The following is a 21,296-nucleotide window of genomic DNA, read 5'->3' as shown; positions in this document are numbered from 1 at the left end:
AACAAAATGAGCCTATCAGAGAAGGACCGAGCAAAAACTTCTCAAGGAGGCAGGCATTTAACTTTCATAGGCTACAACTGAGAGATGCTTTCATGAATGGAAAAACACGCGACTTATCACAATATGCAAAACCACCATTTACACTTGACAAGAAGGCCATTGGGTGACGTCCATGGTTCTAGGCTTCATCCAAGTACTAAAAACAATCTTTGTATTTTCAATCTCTAAAAATAGAGACTGTGTATTCAAATGACTGTAATTCCTAAACAGTTAATGCGATGCTTTTGTTAAACCCCTTTGATCTTAAGTTGAAAGTCTGCACAATCATACAAGGACTGGGATTCAAAGTCTACTGCAGTGCTGCACAAAGGCTACATTATAGAAGATGTGTAATTGTCCAAAAGTTAACAAAAACCTAACTGTACAAAGCAAAAACCACACTAATCTGCTGGAGGTAAGGCTACAAAGATCAAAATAACAGGTAAACAGCAAATCATATCGGTGCCTACGAGAAAATAACTCTTTTGAAGATGAAAAAACGAAAATGATCCCTTTGTATGATCAAAGAGAAGAGGCCTTTTAACAGATGCAGTGGCAATTCCACCTTCATACTCGTGACTCCAAAATCCTCCTCCTTAACAGAACATAGTGCTTTTAATGCAGAGGTTATATAACTACTAAGAGGACTTCATCTCTGGTTACTAAATATGAAAGAAGATGGAGATCATTTTGCCTTTCTGAGGACTGGGATCCTTTTTATTATTTTTATTGACTTTTATTTGGTTACAGTGTTTACCAGTTCTCCGGTTTTCACTATTCTTTAGATCAGGGAACTTTTGAGAGATACTGACCACTGCAGACTGGGAACACGTGAGCTGTGGTTTTGGAGATGCTCTGACCCAGTTGTCTAGCCATCATAATGTGGCTCTTGTCAAACTTAATTAAATCCTCGCACATTTTTCCTGCTTCTAACATCAACTTTGAGGACAAAATGTTCACTTGCTCCCTAATATGTCCCAGCTGCCAACAAGTGCCATGATGAACAGATAATCAGTGTTATCATGTCACAGGTTGTTATGCCTGATCATGTATATTCTAAGCATTAAAATCAAATCAAAACTCCCAGCAGCTACCAACACACTGCTTTAAAAAGTTTCTTTAGTGGTAGCGCTCACGACTCACTAAGAAGCAAATTAATTGCAAACTAATGGTTTAGTTTGTGCCTTCTATGCATAAAAGTCAAAGCTGTTGGTATCAGAGGTATCACACTAAGTGTTGCTTCATGAGATAAAAGAACGGACGCAGCAGCTCTGTGCAGAGCACCGTGTCACTTACAGACTGTGAATCCTTGCTGTTGTCTCGTGATCGGTTCTTTGCCAGCCTCTTTTTCTTCTTGTGAAGAGGACGTGACTCCAGGATCATCTCCTCCAGCTCGAAGGTGGGGTCGCAGTGCAGGCGACCTTTCTGTGTGAGCGAGATGCACGCGAGATAATTAGAAACAAACACAGGAGCAGCATCCATCGTAAATGGACCACAGAGTGCACGCGCTCTGAGCATCAACAGGGAACAGCACACATGAATGCACTGACATGCAAGCAGGAATATAAGGTGAGTGCACCGCAAAGACGCTGCATGCCAGCGTGCATTATTTAGTTGCCAAAAATGCTCATTATGATCAGCAACCATGAAGGAGTGCTTCAGTCTGTGTGTGAGAGAGAGCGAGGTATGTGATGGCTTTACACTAACATTGGGAACAAATCCAGCCTCCATTTTCTTCTCATACACAGCGTCCCAGTTGACGTCAGCGAGGTAGGGAGCGGTCTGCATGTCAGACAGGCTGGAGAAACGATGCTCTGGGTTCACTGTCAGTAGCTGGAAAGAAAAGACGCACACACACTTCATCAACATCACTTTCTGAGTAGCAACATCACCTTCGCACCTTCTCTCCTCGCTCACAGCCAGGCTGATCTCCACGGGAGGTGAAATAAAACCCTTACATGAGTTGTTTTTTCCCTCCTTTCCTTTTTACCACCTGCCATCCCTTTTCATCTGCTATATCTTACTAATATGCTTGTATGTGTTGAACTCAATGATATGTTAAACCCGCAGGACTGTGAACCTTACATTGTTTTGGTAGAGGTGCTGCCTTGTGTGAACGCAAGAGTTAAAAAAAAGACTATAAATAAAGATTATTAGCTTTAATAAAAATGATCAAACCCAAGAGGCTGGAAGTCTTGCATTAATAAAAGGAACAGATAAAATGGATCATCTCTTCAAAGGGAAGAGAAAATGGGAGCGGATGTGAGGGTGAGCTTGAGCAACCATTCTCAATGTGACGAGCAGTTCATCTCACTTATCATTGGAGACCTATATTCGTTTTTTTTCTCTGCTTGTGACTTTAATAATATAAAGCAAAATTATTCACAGGGCTGTGCAAATTTCCAAAGTCCACAAAAAACAAGACAAAACAACTTTGCACTTTAACCAGTCCAGTTTCAGAACATTGTATTTGCACCACAACAGACCAGTACAGACATCAACCAAAGTGTGAGTGCTTTGTCTAAACCAGGGGTTTCCAAGTCCAGGACTCGAGGTGTCCTGCAGGTTTTAGACGTGATCCAGCACAGCTGATTTAAATGGCTAAATTACCTCCTCAACATGTCTTGAAGTTCTCCAGAGGTTTGGTTATGAACTAGTCATTTGATTCAGGTGTGTTGACCCAGGGTGAGATCTAAAACCTGCAGGACACCTGATCTTGAGGCCTGGAGTTGGACACCCCTGGTCTAAATCCTTATGAAAACTCCTGATGGAGATTGGATTTTTGATGCTTTCCATGGAAGATTTGGAAAATCGTTTAAGAGATATAGGATGTGATTTTTGGTCACTATTCTAAAGCCGGAAACTAGTAACTGTTTTTCAGTTACAACAGCACGAAAGCTAAAATATTTTTTTTTTAATAAACACGTATTCCCATTGAGTGTCCCAGTAAACGATAGCGTGCCAGCCTGCACACTACCAGGACCCTGTATCGGTTTCATTTTTGTGCCCCAACTATCTTAAACGTCTGCTGTCAAAACCTTTTGATCATGCATGTTTATCTAGCTAATAGCAATCGTTTGGCTTTCTGACATGCAGATACAGAAACCATGAAATCTGCTTTTTTGGTTTTGCGTTTTATCACTATACATTCTTATAATCTGTCTGTGTAGGTTTTCAGATCATGGTAGTGTGAGAGTCAAAGGCAGCTTCATTTCTTTTTGAAGAGCCCTCACCTCAAGTGGTTAAGACTATTCCTACAATCTTTCTTTCATTTATAAAAGTCTTTCATTTATAAAACGTCTGGTACTGACTCTTGGCTGGTGTCATTTTTTAGATTGGATGGTTGAAGCCTGAAGAAACACAATAAAGAGATATTGGCAATTTAACAGTTTATTCTTTTAACAAACAGGGGCTTGGATGGCTGGTCTCCAGCCTGGTCACACACTGCTATGTGATGACATCCTATTCTTCATTTGTCACAAATCAGCCAATGTGGTTGTGTTAGTCACTCTGGCACAAGCAGCACATCCAAACTGATCCCAGTGGGGTTGAGGTCAGGACTGCAGGCAGGTCATTCCATCCTAGTCAATGATAAGCCTCGATCTGCGGAGAGTGTCGTCATCTTGGAGGATAGAGTTCGGTCCCAGACTGTGGAGATATGGGATTGCCACTGGCTGCAGAATCTCATCTTGGAGACATCTCTGCATTGAGATTGTCTATAATAATGACAAGTCGCATTTTTCCAGTGAGGGAGACGCCACCCACACCGCCACCGCACTGTCTCCACACTGTTACCTTATTGGTGCAGCAATCAACACTGCAACATTTTGACCGTACAACCCAACAGGTGTGGGAAAACTCCCGACTCATCGATGAACAGGACCAATCAGGCCCCTGACTGTCAGCACCTGGGGTACCAGGAGCTCTAAAGAAGAGCCAACAGCAGAAAAAGCTGTTTGGCACTAGCAAGAGAAGGTTTGGCAAGTTTTTCATGGGCGCAACCCACATACTCAACTCTGCTGCTCAATCTACAAATGTGGTATTATTTATGGGGAAACAAACAAATTGACCAAAACATAATTTTTCTTCCTTCTCTGTAGAAAACTAATAATTATGTTGCCACTACATTTGAACAGGAGGACGAATGCACCTTTACTAATAAATCCACCAACAGGAGGAATTGTTAATCAAATCTGACTCCAATCAGGTTGAATCAGAATTGTTGCACTGATCAGAACAGATGGACACCACACATGAATGGAGTCCCACAGTCCAGGGAGAAAAGAAGAGCTGGTGCTGATACAGTTGTGTTTTTAAATGGAATGCCATGTGCTTCATTTTTCACCTCGGGGGTAAAACGCTGGAGATGACAATGGGATGTGGTTTTTGTTGTTGTGTTAGCTCGCTTCCTGCGCTTTATTTTCTTCTTCTTTTGGTCACAGGCTGATTCAGTTTTCTCCTGCAGGGCCAGTTAGCTCAGTCTCGGTGGAGTCCAGACACGGTAATCTATCAGCAGCAGAGCGGAAGAGACCGTCGCTCCGTCCAGAACACTCAGTCATTCAGACGCAGAGCACATGCACGCACTCCTGCTCTGCACTTACACTCTGCCAAAGAGTATCCTCCTGAACAAGCCACAGTTTTCCTTCCCCACTCAAAAATCTTGTCTTCAAATAACTACAGAAATATCACCAGAGGGGAGGAGAGGACTAGTTTCCAGAACAGTTTTGCTTGCTTAGATGACAGCACGCTGATGCAAAGCAGAATAAGGTGGGTTTTTATTGCAAGGAAAGTTTGGAGCAGAATTATTAGCAGACTGTGACAGCACTGAGCAGCTCCTTCAGTGGGAGACTGCGGCACCCACGGTGTGGGACGGAGAGATTTCGCAGGTCTTTCCTCCCCACTGCTGTCAGACTCCATAATAAAGACTTTAACTGATCAAGCACACACATCCATACATATGCAATAATACTAAGTGCAATAATCCTTTCTGTCATCGTTGTATTTTTACTCAGTTGTATATAGTATTTGTATTTGTATTCTATTTTTATCTTATTGTATATTTATTTTATTGTATTCTACTGTATATAGTATTTTATTTTATTCTATTCTGTACAGTTGTGTTCTGTATTTATTCTTATTGTATTCTAATTTTTGCCTCATAACTTTTGCACTGTCCACTTCCTGCTGTGACAAAACAAATTTCCCACGTGTGGGACTAATAAAGGTTATCTTATCTTATCTTATTAACATTTGATCCAGAGCGAGTTATCTCATCCAACTGGCACACTTTCGCTTTTAAGAAAACATTTTCAGTCTCAATATTAGACTAAAACACTCGTTATGATAAGTTAGCACACAAAGATACACATGCACTGTTTCGTCTCTCACCCACACGCTCAGTTTCTGTGCTTTCATCCCATCTGTCATTTTCTTTCTCCATCCCTTCTTTGCCCTCGGGGTCTCGGATCATCCCCCCTCCCCACAGCACTCACGCACACACAGAATACCTGCACCATCAGTTCCACTGGCTCCGCTGACTTTTTTTTACCTCTACATCCTGCTCCTCTTTCTTAGGAAGACCATCTGCACTCAGGCAACATGGGTCAGAGTTAATCTGCCTTCACTTAATTAAAAACTGTAACTTTAGTTTCCTGGGACTGGCATTCACATTCCTAACCTTTCCATTTATCAGTTAGCTCATATACATTTTATTAAAATGTCCAAACCGAATGTTTATAGCTTCTCTCCTAAACCTTGGACGAAAGCGATGCATACTGACATAGTGAAAGAGATGTTGGCACAAACACCAGCTGGTAAAGAAGACGTGAACCTGATTAAAGACAAGCCATAAAATTAAGATTACAAGTTTTTGCCAGCAAGGCGAAGGCCTGAGCCAACTAAAAACACTGCTCTTTGCTAATAATGAGAGATAATGGACTGCTTGCTGAGAGCGATCAGTGAGCTTTGTCGTTCTGAGCGTCAGAATAGAGCTCATCGCTAAGCCTGTTCATACATATTTGACAATTTGGATATTTGTTTACTGGGTAGATATTTGCTTTTCAGTTTTAGCAATTGGATATTTATTTTATTGTAAATGTAGAAATTATGCATCTCAGCTTGTCCATCTCACACCCCTCTCACTCACGGCGCTGTCCCTATCCGGTTGTTCAGTCTGACGTCACTAGCCGTGTCTGGGCCTAAACTCCGCTGCAGGTCAATATATCAAACGATCACTATGGCATTACTGAGAGTTGAAAAACTGTCTAAAGTCTTTCATCTTTAATAAAATGATCAGCGTTCTGCTCTACCAGGTGTAACAATTGAGTTTAACATCCAGGCATCTATGAAAACGGAATTTATGACATTTAACGGAGTTAGAAGTTAGCAGGGAGTTAGCTCGCTAGCTTCTATCTAAATACAATATAGCATGTCCTGACTGCGGGGTTTTGGAAACAAATTAAAACGTACAGCTCTGCTATCACTTCCAACATAAATGAAGACAGAAAACTAAACAGCAGTGACGTTTGTAGGGTTACTGAAGTTGGGCTAGCTGGTATATAATGATGTGCTACGTGACCGCTAGCGACACAGCTATGTTAGCATAATATAAACAAGCTAACTTTTTTTCCACTCGATAAAAGTTAACGTGAGTGTTCTCGGTGGTCAGGAACAAATGTAATCGCATGGCAGGATGCTGTAAAAGGACCAAACTTCAGCCAGGAGAACAACTGAGATAATCCATCCACAATACGAGGTTAGTCATTCATATACTGCTGCATGGGCTGGGCTGTAGTTACATCCTAAGGTTTTAAAAACTGAGCTTAAATAAATGATTAGTGGTAATAAAAGCCGAGGGAGGTCAACAGTGATCACTGACTGTTTTAGGAGCTTTTTGAGATCAAATAGAAGAAAATACAAAACATTAAACATGTTAACAACACAAAAGCCATATTAAACGCAGACTACTTTAGGCCCGGAAGTAGGATTCGTCGTGTCATCACTGAACAACCGGATTCAGTTCACCTCACTGGTTGCTAACTTGGCAACTTTGTATCTAAATTTAGTTACTTTTTATACTCCTTCTTTAAACTAAAAAGGCAGAGGGAAATAAATCTGTAGACAGTATCTGTCTCCGAGCTGTGCACACTGGGTGACAGAGTAATAGAAGAAAGAAAGGTGCTTTCTGTGAAGAGGGTCATATTACATCACGGATAAGCAGTTGTTCCTATGATACCTTTTTCAAATTTTCTTGCACTAGCTGCATAGTAGGATGGTGCTGTGTGTTACAGTTACACTGTGGAAAACAACAGTTAGAGATTGAAATACAACCAAACGTTAGCGCGACCGTGTGCAACGAACATGCGAACTCGCTGCTTTTGAAATGGTTGCTTCAAAGACGAATCAGCGACCACTAGCAGTGAGCTCGCCGTCTTCAAGGCGACAGCAATAACATGGACTCAGTCAAGTTACATACAATCCTTTTGTGATAATACAGAATTAGCAGTGATAAATCGATGTTACTGACTATGTATATAGAAATTCACATTAACTAATTTGATTTTCAGAGTCCAGACAGAACCTTGCAGATCTAGTAGTTGCTGCTGGACGGAAATTTAACTGAAAGATGACAGACGTTCAGCTTGAGTCCCTTATTCCAGCGGTCCCCAAACCCTATTTCAAAGAAATATTTACGCGTCACCATAGCGACCAGAGACCATTAAGGGGCAGAGAGGAGGGCGTTACTCTCAATGTTGTTGGCACATTATAGGAGGACGTGTTACAAAATAACACAAATTTTTTGGACATCAAACTGGTCCGTGGTGTAAAAAAGGATGGGGACCGCTGACTGAAGTGTAAGTGTAAGTTAATAATGCCCCATCGTCCTCCACTCACCTTCCTCAATAGTGAAACCAGATCCTTGGGCCAGGTTGGGCTGTACTGGACACTGACGGTACTGAAGAGCTGAATCAGCGATTCCACCGAGTTACTGGCGTGGATGTCATACGGCCTCTAGCAGAGAGACAAGGTGACAAAAGGAGGAAAAGCAGCAAGTTGAGGAAGAGAAAGACGAGCGAATGAATGGAGGCGAGCTCGTTCTTGCAGCCCGATAACATAAAAACTGCAATTTCAATGTCTCACCCATCCGCGCAGCACTTCGAAGACCGTCACCCCTAGTGACCACCAGTCTACTTCAAAGGCGTAGCCCGTCCCTCCACTCACAAAAGACTGGAAGATCTCTGGGGCTGAAAGCACAGCAGAGAGACACTGAAGAAAAAGCTTGTATAATGACAGCCTGTGCATGGAGCATTCCTTTGCAAAAATGTCATAAGAAAAGCACATTTTTCCTCGGCAATCGCATTATACAATAGTGGAACATTTGCCTCCCATTTTCACAAATCAACAGGATGTTTAATTTCTTTGATATCATTCACACACGCCTGTTTAGTGATAATGAGAGCGTAAAAATGTATTCAGAAATTGAAGGAACAGCGTCTGGCACCTTCTAGCAAATAGTTCTAGGAGCTTTAACTAACCGAGACAGTTAAATGGTACAACTGAGCATTTAAAATTACAAAGAAAAGAATAACTTAATTACGCTAGGCCCCCTTTTCTTGTAGCTTTCTTTTTCATGCACAGTATAAATGTTTAGTTACCCATGTAGGGCTTGGTTCCAGCTAAGGCCGTGGCTCGCTCTCCGTCTTTTATTATTGTTGCTATGTTGAAGTCCGTCAGGTGAGCGTGACCTGAGGAAACACGAAAATCCATCAACATTTTCTAAATAAACATCTGCGCTCACATCAAAAGGAAACATTTTCACATGTGACAAGAGAAGGAAACAAATGAGGACACAACGTTCCCTTTCAGTAAGCTGGAATGTGATATGCAAGGACAAAGTGTCCTCATTATTTTGTGTGTCAGTCCGATGTCCCCGACTCCTCTGACCTTCTTGGGGTCGTTTCTGGGGTGTCGTACTCGTCGCAGCGGATTGGGAACGTCACTGCCGTCTCTAAGGGTTATTTATTGTACAATTTCTGTTTTCCCCTGATGATCAAGCACTTTTCAGAATCCCTCCATCAGCTTAAGCTGATAGAAGGATTTTGAGAAACACAAATGCACGACAGACATATTTATTGTATAGCTAGGAGGAGAAGTACAAAACACAGACGCACACACACAGGGAGGTACAGACAGCATTAGAATCACATGCAGTCGAAAAAAGAAACACAGCTTAAAGTCATCCAATGTGATAAGATAGTTAGGCTTTAAAGCTGCTGAATCCACTCCATCGATACGACACAGTCCTAACATTGCAGCTTTTAAATGACATGGAAATAGGAGGACCTGAGGAAACTGAATGTGTGCATATAGCAGGAATACATATAGTATAATCAGAATAAAACTCATTAAGAGCCATATGACAAAATATAACAGGTATCTGACAATAAATAAATAAATAAACAATGCACAAAGAATACTGTGATATGCCCTTCAGACAGGTCTGTGGTCTAAATGTGCTCTTATACAACTACGATACATACTGAAGGCCTAAAAGTCCTGTTTTGTTTTACATCCTGTCTTATAAACAGAGCAAACTGTTCACACCCTTACCTTGTTCATCCAATAGGATATTGTCTGGCTTGACATCTCTAAAAAAGACAAAGAATACGTACACATTAAAACATGTTGATGCAAATATCAGTAGAGGATATTACTTGCATTTTAATAGCACATCACTGAGTTTCTGCTGTGTACAGGTAAACTGACCTACAGCTTTCTAAACCCCTATGGATAACATCACATAGACCTTCGGAGCATGTGGGTTATCGATGCCGCCTTTAAGCGTCTCCATTTGGATTTCTGTGGAAATGAAATGGAACCACTAGAGATTGGAAACATCTCCGCATGTGGCTCTGGGGCTGCAGATTTGAGACCTCTGATCTAAGCTATCCAATGGCACCGCAGCTTCAATTTAAACAGCCTCTTATTTATTCCTGGCTGATACAAAGATGCTGATGTGATCATAGTTGCAATCATCAAGCAAGTCTGAAGTTATCTAATGATTCTGTGAGCAGTTCAGGAAGTTTGAAAGATTTCCTACTATAAATGTTGGAAGGAATTAATCAGGGATAAATTAGCTGGAAAAACTCCATGATATAAGCTTGGCATGCGTCTCTTGCACAACTTGAGAATTTGAAAACAGCCTCACTCATACATCTCTCTTAAAAAAGAGAGTCTATTTCATTGTGGCCCTGGTGGTAGCTATTCTAGTCTAAAAAGACCTGTAATCATGCCAGCTCCAGTCATGTGCTGGATTTTATACAGCCTGAAATCAGAACTGAGAGGACACCCAGTAGACCCAGCTCCCCTTTAGACCATTTTACTATAAGTAAGGTAATTATGGACTCCTCCCCCTCCGAATATGGCCGAAAACATTTGCCAACCCTGGCGTCATTAACAAAAACAAAAACTGCAGTGTTCATGCTAGAGTTGTTAAAATGTGCGTTTCAAAATGTGCTTTATAAGTTGTTGTTATTAGTAAAAGTGTTCGTGAGTTTAAGCATTTGCTAACTGTCTAATCTGCTCCCATAACAGCACCTCCCATCATCATAGTTTGTGGTCAAGTGGGAAAGACCAGGATTGGACGTGTACAGTATGTGTAGATGCTAAAGCGTGTGGGAGGTGTTTTGAAGGCTGATGCATGTGTGAATTACATGTTTGAACAACATGATTTGGACATCTGTGTCAACAAGCAGAAAATTCCTTCATTCACTGCATTTCGGAGCGCGTGAGAGCACACTCATAACTGATCCCCGGGAGAGGTTTGTCCAGAGGGACTAACAGGTCTGTCTGCACATGCTTATTACACTGAGCACCCAAGCCCTGGACATATCCAGGAGCGCGCGCGCACACACACACACACACACACACACACACACACACACACACACACACACACACACACAGCTTGACATTTTCCAGCCCTTCAAACACTCCACGGGCAATTAACAGAGCGCGCACAGCTTATTTAATTATGCCGTACATCATGCTGGTGTGGAGAATACATGCGGTCTACAGAGAGCATCTACATACCCCACAGGACACGTGTGTTCACGGTGACTGTGCGACTGACGTGAATATCTGCTAAAACTCGTAGAGGGGAGCGGAGGTGGTGGTGCTGCAGACTGATCCAGCAGAACAAAGCAGGAGGGAAAAGCATGCATGTTCACAGGAGGAATCCCTGCACCAGTGCCAGCTACAGCATCGTGCCACGCTGTTTGAAGTACGGAATTCACTTAATGTATTTTGCAGCAATCACAGAGACATCAGTCTAACATGAAGCTGCATGCCAAGTGATTTCTTATTTTGAACAGGAACAAAGCAATCCAGCGTGAGGTGATCTAACTTGCAGAGTGGATAAAAAAGGAGAGAAGAGAGAGAAGGGATTCTCCAATTCTACTTCCTTTCTTCTCACAGGACTAATTTTACCTCCTTGGGCATGGTGGCAGCTGACTGTTGCTAGGAGACCAGAGACCCCCCCCCCCCCCCCCCTCTTTTTTTTTTCTTCAGTTGGTGCAACAAAATAATTGTAGAGTATTCTCCTGTCAAAAACTTCCAGGGTAGAAGAAAACTGTTGTGCTGGAGGAGGGCACTGATACAAAGGCACTAGATTACGGCACACACACTTGAATCAATGGCAGAAAACATGACGTTAAGAAGAGGACGAACAAAACACTGAAGCATTTTTTAGCTGCTATTTATAGCCACTTAAAATGTATGTGATGAAGATGCTTTGCCAACTATACAATGAGGGGAAAAACTCTGGCTTCACTTTCAGAAAACACTTGCCATCTCCGTGAGGCTGCCAGCAGAAGTGTAATGATGCATATCTACTGCAGACAGCCATGTCTGAGAACCTGAAGAGAGCCACAGATACATATCAAAGAAGCCGTACGCATACAGGAAGAGAATAGCACCGTCTCGCTTCACTTCGGCACATGCCCAGAAACTGTTTTCTGAATATTTGCTGAGGAATGACAAAACACAGCTTGAGGGGTTACCTAGTCACTCGGAGCATTGAATATCTACTAGCAACTAAGTGATAGGTGTCAAGCAAATCCTAAACAAGGCTTTACTGCTATAAGGTAACCTGCAGAGACCAGAGAAAGCCGCATCAAACGTCATCTTGTCAGTCTGAAACTTTTGACCCACTAGTTTTGTGTGCATCACAATGTATTAAAAATGAACTTTAGATTGCACGAGCAGGAGTTTTAAGCTCAGGCTCCGGCTTTAGCTGTATTGCACAGACCTGAAGGTGACAAACCTCTTTAGCTCTTAGTGAAAAAAAGCAAATTCAATAGCAAGTCAAACTATTCTTTTCCTTCCATATTCTTTTATGTTATTGTTAATTCTGCTCCTTAAAGGTGTTTTTATTTTTTATCACGATGCCAAATATGATGTATGCTTCAGTGTATCAGTGCATTTCAGCATTCAGACGCCTCACATTAATGCGCTACCTTTACTTTAAACCAAATCTTAGCACTAAAATGTTTATCATCTATGATTTGGGGGAATTGCTTTTTGTCCCCAAAAGGGAGGCAGGTTTGTACAGTGTGACTATATACACAGATTTATGTCCCCACAACATAAATAACACACACACACAAACATGCATATGGACACACACAGTTGCTGGAAGAAGACATGCAGCCCACATAAGGTTTTGAATAAGGTTCAAACAGTTTTTCAGCCATCTGTGGCTCTAAATCTGCAGCCTGCAGGGATGCATCTCTTTCACTGACTGGACTGCACGCACGCTTACAGCTGCGCTCAGCATATCTGGACAAAGAGCTGTGTTTACTGAGTCCACTGTGGATGAAGGATGGGGACAATTACAGAGAAACCCATATGACCCATCCTTAGGTGTGCAAAGTAAATAAAAACAGCGACTTCAGCGCCTTAAAAAAGGTTATAATCTGAGCTCACACCAAGAATCATGAGAAACTGAATATAAAATATATATTTGCTTGTGTATGGCTCATTTATGCTTGTTGTGTAGAATGTAAACTATGGTGTTTCACAAAAAAATAACAGAAAATGGCAACTTTAAAATGAGAGAAAAGACAGAGACTGCATCTGTGATATCAGCTGTCCATTTCTTTGGTTTTGGAGACCAGACATCACAGTCGCAGAGTAACTCTCACTGAAAATAAGAAATCACACCATACTCCTGTTGCAGGGACACATAAAGCGGGCCTGGTTTAAAGCACAACCAGCTTTACTGCCCTTCTGGACACTAATGCTGAACATAACTTACAAAAAAAGCACTCCACAGAATTTTAAACTAGCCATCAAAACTATAATATAACTATATCTGACAACAGAACTGGACTTTTGAAAGCTTTCAAACTGAGGCACTGACTGAGTAGCTCTCACAGTAAAAGCTAGCTTGGACCACGGCTTTAAATCTAAATCTAAGTATATAAATGTACGCCATTCACTTTGTTTTAAGCCTTTCAGTCTAACGTGAAGGGTCTGGGTGGAAAATAAGGGGTTCAAAGCTCCGTATGACTCCACTTTATATCTCAGTCATAAAAGTAACGACTGAAATTTTAAATTTGATTTCTTTAACAAATGGGGGGCCAGGGTAATACAGCATAAAGTGGTTTTGAGTAACCTTGCTGCTACTGTTTGCACCAACTGTAAATGGGCGGCTGCTGTATCAATATGTTATATGTTATTAAATTTTAATTTCTCTTACAGGCCTCTGATAAAGTCAAAGCTGCACTAGGCTAAAACATAAAACAAAGTATTGCAGAATTTGAAGATGGACATCCTGCAGCTCTTCACTGCTCCAGGCCTCTTATAACTTCAGGGGGATTTTTAACACATTCTTTTACATTAAAATGATCTTCTTTTATTGCAATACTAAATTGTACTTTGTGCATTGAATATTTCTCTCTTTGTATTGCTTAAAAACTCTCCTGATCTAGTCTGAAAAGAGCTGTGATGGTCAAAGGCTGCTTAATGGATTAGATTTTCTGAAGCCTGAAAACAGACCAGGGGATGTAGAGGAGTCTGGTTTCCCCTCAGACCACTTAAACTGCAACATGCTGAAAGCAATAATAGATTTTGTTTTTTGTTGGACCACAAAACCCTGTTTCCAATCTGTGCTAAAGGGCAACATATATTCTCGGCCATACTGTGGCCATGAATATATAAATACATCAGATCTTGTGCAAAGGTGCTTTTTGTTGTAAGGTAAAGACACGACAATAATACAGAGAAAACTCCAACAATCAGACGACCCCCTATGAGTAATTACTTGGTGACAGTGGGAAAGAAAAACTCCCTTTTAACAGGAAGAGCCCTCCCTGAACCAGGGACAGGGAATACGATTCAAAACCGTAAGATCCAAGTGGAAGGAGATGAGGAAGATAAATGTTGGGTCAAAAATATCCATCCTCAAACAAATGAGTCACATTTAAAACCTGGAGATCAACATATAATGCAAAGAAAGGGGCTGTGACTTTTTATGTTTAACCTTTCAAAGCAGAAAACAACACTCACTGGTGTTTAAGAGCGATGTGAGGCTCGACTCCTCACATTCAAAAATAACTGGAAATACTGCTGCAACGTGCAGAAGCACAACACAATGAAACAAAACCTCTTGAATACTGAAAGTTACAGACACAACCTTGAGCTGATCTTCGGTGTTTTTTCCCCACACAGGGGAAATTCTAGTTCGCTGTATCCAGTTAAGCTACGTGTTCTCGCTGGCTGGCCCTGCAGCATCTAATGTATTTGGAAAGCATTGCAAACGCGTCTTATGGGTGTATTTGGGAGTTTAATGCATCTGTCTCTCTCGGGTAAACACGCTGTGAATCAAAACCCAGAAGGCATGACATCCAATGTCACGCTGGAAATGAAATGTTTTTATTTTCTTCAAGGCAAAAACTGGAGTGTCTGGGACACTGGTCAATTTATTCTTCTTTCAGTTCAGAGGACAAAAAAAGTCGCATACAATAGTAAACAGCAGTATATAAAATATAGTCATAAGCATTTTTACAATGTCATATTTTTGTACCTTTGTACACCACCACAGTGGATTATACATCAAACAATAACGATGTGATTGAAGTGCAGACTTTCTGCTTTTATTCAAGGGTTTTAAAAAAGGCACCAAACTAACTGTTTAGGAATTACAGCTGTTTTTATACACAGTCTCCCGTTTGTTTGTGGTTTCTGCCTGGTGCTGTGCTTTACAGCAGAGAGTGACTTTATATTGTGGGTCACATACAACCCACTATGACCTAAAACTGGTGGGACCAGTGAAACTCCCCTTTCTGTCAGTGTAAAGTTTAGCTACACATTTATCCCCTGAGACATCTTATTATTCAATTTAATTTAATTCAATTTTATTTATATAGCACAAATGACCCAACAGTAGTCACATTAAATCCCTTTATATTAAAACATATAATATAAAGTAATATAAGAAATCAAAGGCCATTTTTAAGAAATGTTCCTGTAATAATTGAATGAAATCTGTCAGAACGACTCTTTGGGCTCAAATTGTAAGAATTTTAAATTTATTTATTTTCCACTGTGGGAAAAAAATAAATGAAAAAAGCAGAAATAATAGATGGGGAAAAGAGGATTTTTTTCCCCACACTGTCATTTAATTGTTTATCTATTACTTATCTACTTTGGTGTAGCATGAATGGCCATCTTTATCAGTTGGAAAAGCTGTAACACTCATGAAAATACAGTTAAAAACTCTGCCCCACTTCACATTTTCCAAAGCTGTCCAGTGCGAGTCCTCACTGGGCCAATTCTGGCCCCCAGGTCTTATGTTTGACACCTTTGCTCTATAGCAGAGGTGGAGAAGCCCAGGCCTGGTGTCCTGCAGGTTTTAGATCTCACCCTGGATCAACACACCTGAATCAAATGACTAGTTCATCACCAGGCCTCTGAGAACAAGACATGTTGAGGAGGTAGTTTAGCCATTTAAATCAGCTGTGTTGGATCAAGGACACATCTAAAACCTGCAGGACACTGGCCCCTGAGGCCAGGAGTTCCTCACCCCTGCTCTATAGGGTTGGGATCAGGTGACTGACTTGGCCAGTGAATAATATCCAATTTCTTTGCCTCAAGAAACTCTTGGATTGCTTTTGCGGTATGCTTTGGGTCACCATCCATTTACACTGTGAAGCATCGTCCAGCCGTGCTGCTTCTATCAGCAGTCACATTATCAATAAACATTAGTGAGCAGGTTGCACAGGCAGGCATACACGCCAGTGGAACAACACTGACTCCACAGTGTTTGATAGATAATGTGGTATGCGTCAGATCATGATCTGTTCCATAATTCGTCATGGAATAATGAGGAAACAGACCTCATCTGGCTGTGGGACTGATTGAAAGTCAACTTTCCAAAAATATTTTGAGCCTCTGAAAACAGGAGACTTTGAATTCCTGAGCATTTAATTCAATACTTTTGTTCAACCCTCTGAATTAAAGTTGAAGGTCTGCACTTTAATCACATCCCACCTGTTTTAATTAAAATCTACTGCAAAATCACAAAATGTCTAATTTCCTAAATAATTATAGACCCAACTGTGCACACTTAGGCCTTTTTACTTGACTTTGTCTGCTGGACATATTTGCATTTCTCTATGCACATAGATATGTTTGTTATTTCCACCTCCAAAACCTTTACTCCACTGCAATCTTGCAGTTCTATGCAGAAAAAAAAGGGTGCAGCTTTAACTTTGCTTTACGAAACAACCTTCAGAAGGGTTTGAAGGGCAAATTTATGAAAGAGTTTTCCATATAAAAGAACACTTCATGCACTGTTTATAGCCATAGACTTTTCAACAGCTTGAAAGCTGCTGGAGGCCTTGAAATGAAATGAAAAGAAATACCTATGGATGATGTGCTGGCTCTGCAGGTAGTCCAGCGCCAGCGTCATCTCACAGAGGTAGAGTCTAACTGCGTCCTCGCTGAACTGGACGTTCTGCTGCAGGTGGTAGCGGAGGTCTCCTCCCAGCAGGAGGTCCACAACCATGAACATATCCTCCTCGTCCTGGAACGAGTACCTGGGTGCAGTGGGATGAGACGGCCCTCAGTCACAGCCCAGTGTGGGAAAACACATGCTGCGCAAACAACCGCAAAGACTGAGCACACAAGACCGCAAACATGCTCAGTATGCTTTTCATGCAGGACACAGAGTGCGTTACATGTGCAAATATTATCAGACACACGCATGCTGATGAGAAGCACGAAGGGTCGGCGGACGAATCTGCACAGAAGCAAATGCAAACATGCACAAATATGGCACATGCACACCTCACAGCCACAACATAATATCCATGCCAGCTGTCGGACAGAATGCAAAAACAGAGGACGTCACTGTCACATCAAAGCTCGACAATAACTTAGCTCGTCACCTGCTACACATTTTTTGTCAATCAGGCTTACTGGTCATGCACAACAAATTAAAACACAGCCTCTTAGTGATCCAGGTGGGGATTTGTAACAGTCCACTCCACAAATTCAGCTTCAAAACATTAAGCCACACCGGTGAACACAAATGTTTTTGTACAACAGAATCTAATCTCTCATCTGAGAAAAATAAAAGCAGAATAATATCTTAATAGACCCGGAGAGGAGGGACAACACACCAATCCGTGGTGACTCCTTCCATCAAACTTGGCTTAATGTGGTTGCCGCTGAGCCAATTCTTTACTTTCCCATTAAAGTTCTGATGCTGTGGCGATACCATTTCTTTTTATAGCTCACAGGTTCCCTCTGTATCTTTGGGCTTGGCTGTGAACACTCATTGGGGGTGGGGGCATTCTGATTGCTCCTATTCAGGTGCAATTTCCTGCTGCTCCGTGAGAGAGAAAGGGAGTTTGCTGCAGAGGCTGAAATCATTCAATCTTATCCACAGAAGGAAAAACCCATTTGCAGAACTGCTGGCTTTTTCTCTTCTCCTTAAAACACCACACGATTAACTGATGAATCACCCTCGACATTCATGTGATAGGATAAATAAAAAAAAATAAAAAAAGAAGAGGTGCTGCAAAACAGGGCAAAGAAAGTTTCCAATACACTTCCGTGCCACTGCAGCCTGCACTCAATAGGAAACGACAGCAGAGCCACCCTACATCATGCACAGTACACAAAGCTGCCCTGACCTGTTTAAGATTAAACTCCCCAAAACAAACAAAAAAACTAATATTGGCCTCAGCAGATGGCCAGCCCTAGGATGTTGTTTGCTTTTGGCAGGGGTTCCACACTGTCACCTTTTTATCACCTCATTGTCACAGCCCGATTCCTCAAACCCAGTTGACACACGAGCGTCCGCTGAGGTGGCACTCGCTATCTCAGCGTACCACAAAACTTTCAGCTTCCCTCGTCCACCGCTTAAATATCAGGGCTCCTGAGAGAGAGAGAGCGAGACTGCAGAGGCTTGGACTGCTTGTCATTTCCTTCCCCGCTTTCACTGAGGTGACACGGAGATGTCAGATACAGGCTGACAACTGGAGCATATGAAAAGCTCCAGCACTGACAAGCCTTGTCACCTTTAAGACTCTCACAAAGCACGGGATGGAGAAGAAACACAAACGGTTTTCTCTCTCTTTTTCGTTAAGGGGGCTTTGCTCCAAATAAACACAGTGTGAAATCCACAAATTCGGCAGTTCTGACACTTTAAATAAAAGCTTCTCCTGCTGTGAAATATGATCTGAGCTACCCTGGAAAGGAAAGTGAGGTGTATTAGTTGAAGAGCACTTGTCTGAAGAGAGTATTTGAAGACATCCATCCTTCCAATTTCCTTTCTGGCACTTGCTCCGGTCTTGGTCGCAGTGGTGGCAGCTTAAGGGGTGAGGACGCGCCAGCCAAAGTGCCGATAGTGTTTGTGACTTTGCAAAAGGAAAATCCAAACAGGCGCGCCAGCTTCACAGAGCGATCGCCCTGCTGTAGAGAAGAGAGGAAACTATGCAGGGCTTGAATATTTCGCCTGCTTCATTCAACTACTTCTATTTATTTTTATGCGTCAAAACCGAGACTGCGTTAAAGGACAGAGAGTTGGTCGACTTGGGCGCCTTGAGCTAATATTTTTGCACAAGATGCAGTTATTTGATCGAATGTTCACACAAAAAACAAATTTAGATTTGGGAACCTTTAACTCTTTCATATTTGTCTTGGAGACATTCACTGTAATATAGCTACGGTCAACATAATGTTTAACCACTAATCTCATTTTATGTGCTTCTGCTGCACTTGAGATGAGGATAATTTATTGAGCGCCGCTCTCCTAATGAGCACAGAGGAATTGCTGCACAAACCCTCGAGTATGAATGAATGCCTAGCAGTTATTTGGGAGAAAAGTCTAGGGAGAGCCGTGACTGTCCAAAACCACGAGGAAGGACATGCTGGAAATGGCCGGGACAGGACTAGGTTGCCACGATTGCGGGGACTAAGAGAAGAAGGTTAGCCGGCTGGAAGGAGTACAAGGAACAGGCTGAAATAATCAGGCCACAATGACAAATGAGCCCGGGGAGGCAGGGAGGAGAGAGGGAAATAGAGAGACAGTGGAATGAGTTTTGAGGAAAAAGCTAGAGTGAGGCAAGAGCTTGTGATTCTGTTGGCTCTAACCGCTCTACAAAGTTTCGATGGCCTACATAAAGTTGATGATAGAGATGGCTCAAACTGGCCGTGTGGTTCAGTCACAAGACTTTTGCATGGTCCTTTGAGGATTCCAATGGTGTGAGTGAGCACTGCCTCCAACAACTCACCTTAAGACAAAACACCTCCACTGGCCTGCTTTCACAAGGTACACTTTAAATCCTATGCCCTAAAAAAAAAAGTTCTTCTTTAAGAGTAGTGTGTGTAGGGCACTTTGAACAAAAGTCCCAAGTCCTTTAGTGCTGGCAAGTCTAGGACGAAATAACCTTACCGACCGCAGTAAATGCTCATCATCCAGTTTTCTTTGGGCCACATTTGGCCTTGACTTATAACTTTGAGTCAGGTTGAGTCTGGCTGCCTCAACTGAACCAAATGTCAACCTTATATGAGCCAGATGTCAGATGTGTTGTGGCATTTTGGTCAGATCTGGCCCACAGATGACTTGTCGTTACCTACATCTAGTCCAGCTTATCACTTACAGTCAGATATAATTATTATACTTGTAGAAATCTATATTCAACCCGACCACATTACGGCAAGACCACAAAACACTCGGCAGAACTGAGGCATAAGTGCCAAAAGTAGCCCAGAATAGGCCCAGATGTGTCTGAGTCTGCATATTGCCTGGAAGCATGCTTTATTAAATATGGCTCAGCCGCACCAATGTGACCACTTTCAATACAAAGTGATTGCAGAGGACACCTGTGGGGAGGCAGCCTGCCTTCCAACAACCATGACCCCACTCAAACCGACTGTAGTCACACAGACTGGCGAAGGATTGCAGACACACTGCAATCAATCTGAGTCAGTCTATGCTGATAAGAACTTGTCTGTTAAGCGTCTCTTTGCAATAGGGGATTCAACTCAATTTGCTTGTATTCTGATTATATTCCTATATAAAAGCAGGGTTGCTGAGCACCCATGCAATTTTGCAGTTAATCTTATTGCTGTTTTCTTACTGTCTTGATGCGCCGAAGTCGCTTTGAAGAAAGAAACTGACTGCAAGTGGCTGCGAGCCTAGTCCCCATCTTCAAAGCAACCATTTCAAAGACAACAAGACTGTAAGCACGCGGTTGCAGCAGTCTCCGACCACTGCTGTTTCTCGTGTTACTGTAGCATTAGAGAAAAGATCTCGCAGTTCGTCTTTTATGATGATGATTTAAAGACTAAAGCCCCTCATAGGGCTTGTTATAACTGCTGACTGGAGGTGTAGAGGCTAATTTGTTCCATGGCCTCCCGAGGCCTTGTTCCATCCAGGTCTGCAATCAATATTCCTAATGGAGGCCGAACAGGAGAGAGCACATCCATCCTCGGAGCTGCTCTCGCTTGCTTTATATGACTCTGATGGAGGGAAGGATGCATGAGGCAAAACACTTCACGCAGCTGCTCCAGATGACTCACCCTTGTTTTGATTTTTCAACCTTTTACATTCTTCGAGATGATCCCAAGAGAGTGGGGAAGCTCTTTGACAACAGTTGCCGTGATGTACGTCCATTTGGTCACTGGTGCATCTCCTTAAGGGAGAATTGGTTGGAGCATTAAAGGGAAAACCAAACATTTACTAT

The 21,296-nt window shown here is 42.1% G+C and overlaps 1 protein-coding gene across 2 annotated transcripts in view; it reads right to left on the bottom strand.

The window, feature by feature from the left end:
- stk32c (serine/threonine kinase 32C) overlaps positions 1 to 21,296 on the bottom strand; it is a 102,785-nt gene that overhangs the window by 9,064 nt on the left and 72,425 nt on the right. For both annotated transcript variants that reach the window (XM_085428904.1, XM_085428905.1), the window contains 7 exons: positions 16,965 to 17,138; positions 9,649 to 9,686; positions 8,694 to 8,783; positions 8,179 to 8,282; positions 7,933 to 8,049; positions 1,747 to 1,872; positions 1,336 to 1,464 (listed from right to left, as the gene is read on the bottom strand). In XM_085428904.1, coding sequence (XP_085285030.1) covers positions 1,336 to 1,464; positions 1,747 to 1,872; positions 7,933 to 8,049; positions 8,179 to 8,282; positions 8,694 to 8,783; positions 9,649 to 9,686; positions 16,965 to 17,138 — 778 coding nt within the window. The remainder of the gene's footprint in view (positions 1 to 1,335; positions 1,465 to 1,746; positions 1,873 to 7,932; positions 8,050 to 8,178; positions 8,283 to 8,693; positions 8,784 to 9,648; positions 9,687 to 16,964; positions 17,139 to 21,296) is intronic.

Source organism: Rhamphochromis longiceps, linkage group LG13, assembly GCF_057381845.1.
Source record: "Rhamphochromis longiceps isolate RC_006_pf linkage group LG13, R_longiceps_female_GT1.1, whole genome shotgun sequence".
Taxonomy (NCBI): Eukaryota; Metazoa; Chordata; class Actinopteri; order Cichliformes; family Cichlidae; genus Rhamphochromis; species Rhamphochromis longiceps.
This window is presented reverse-complemented; position numbering and strand designations above follow the sequence as displayed.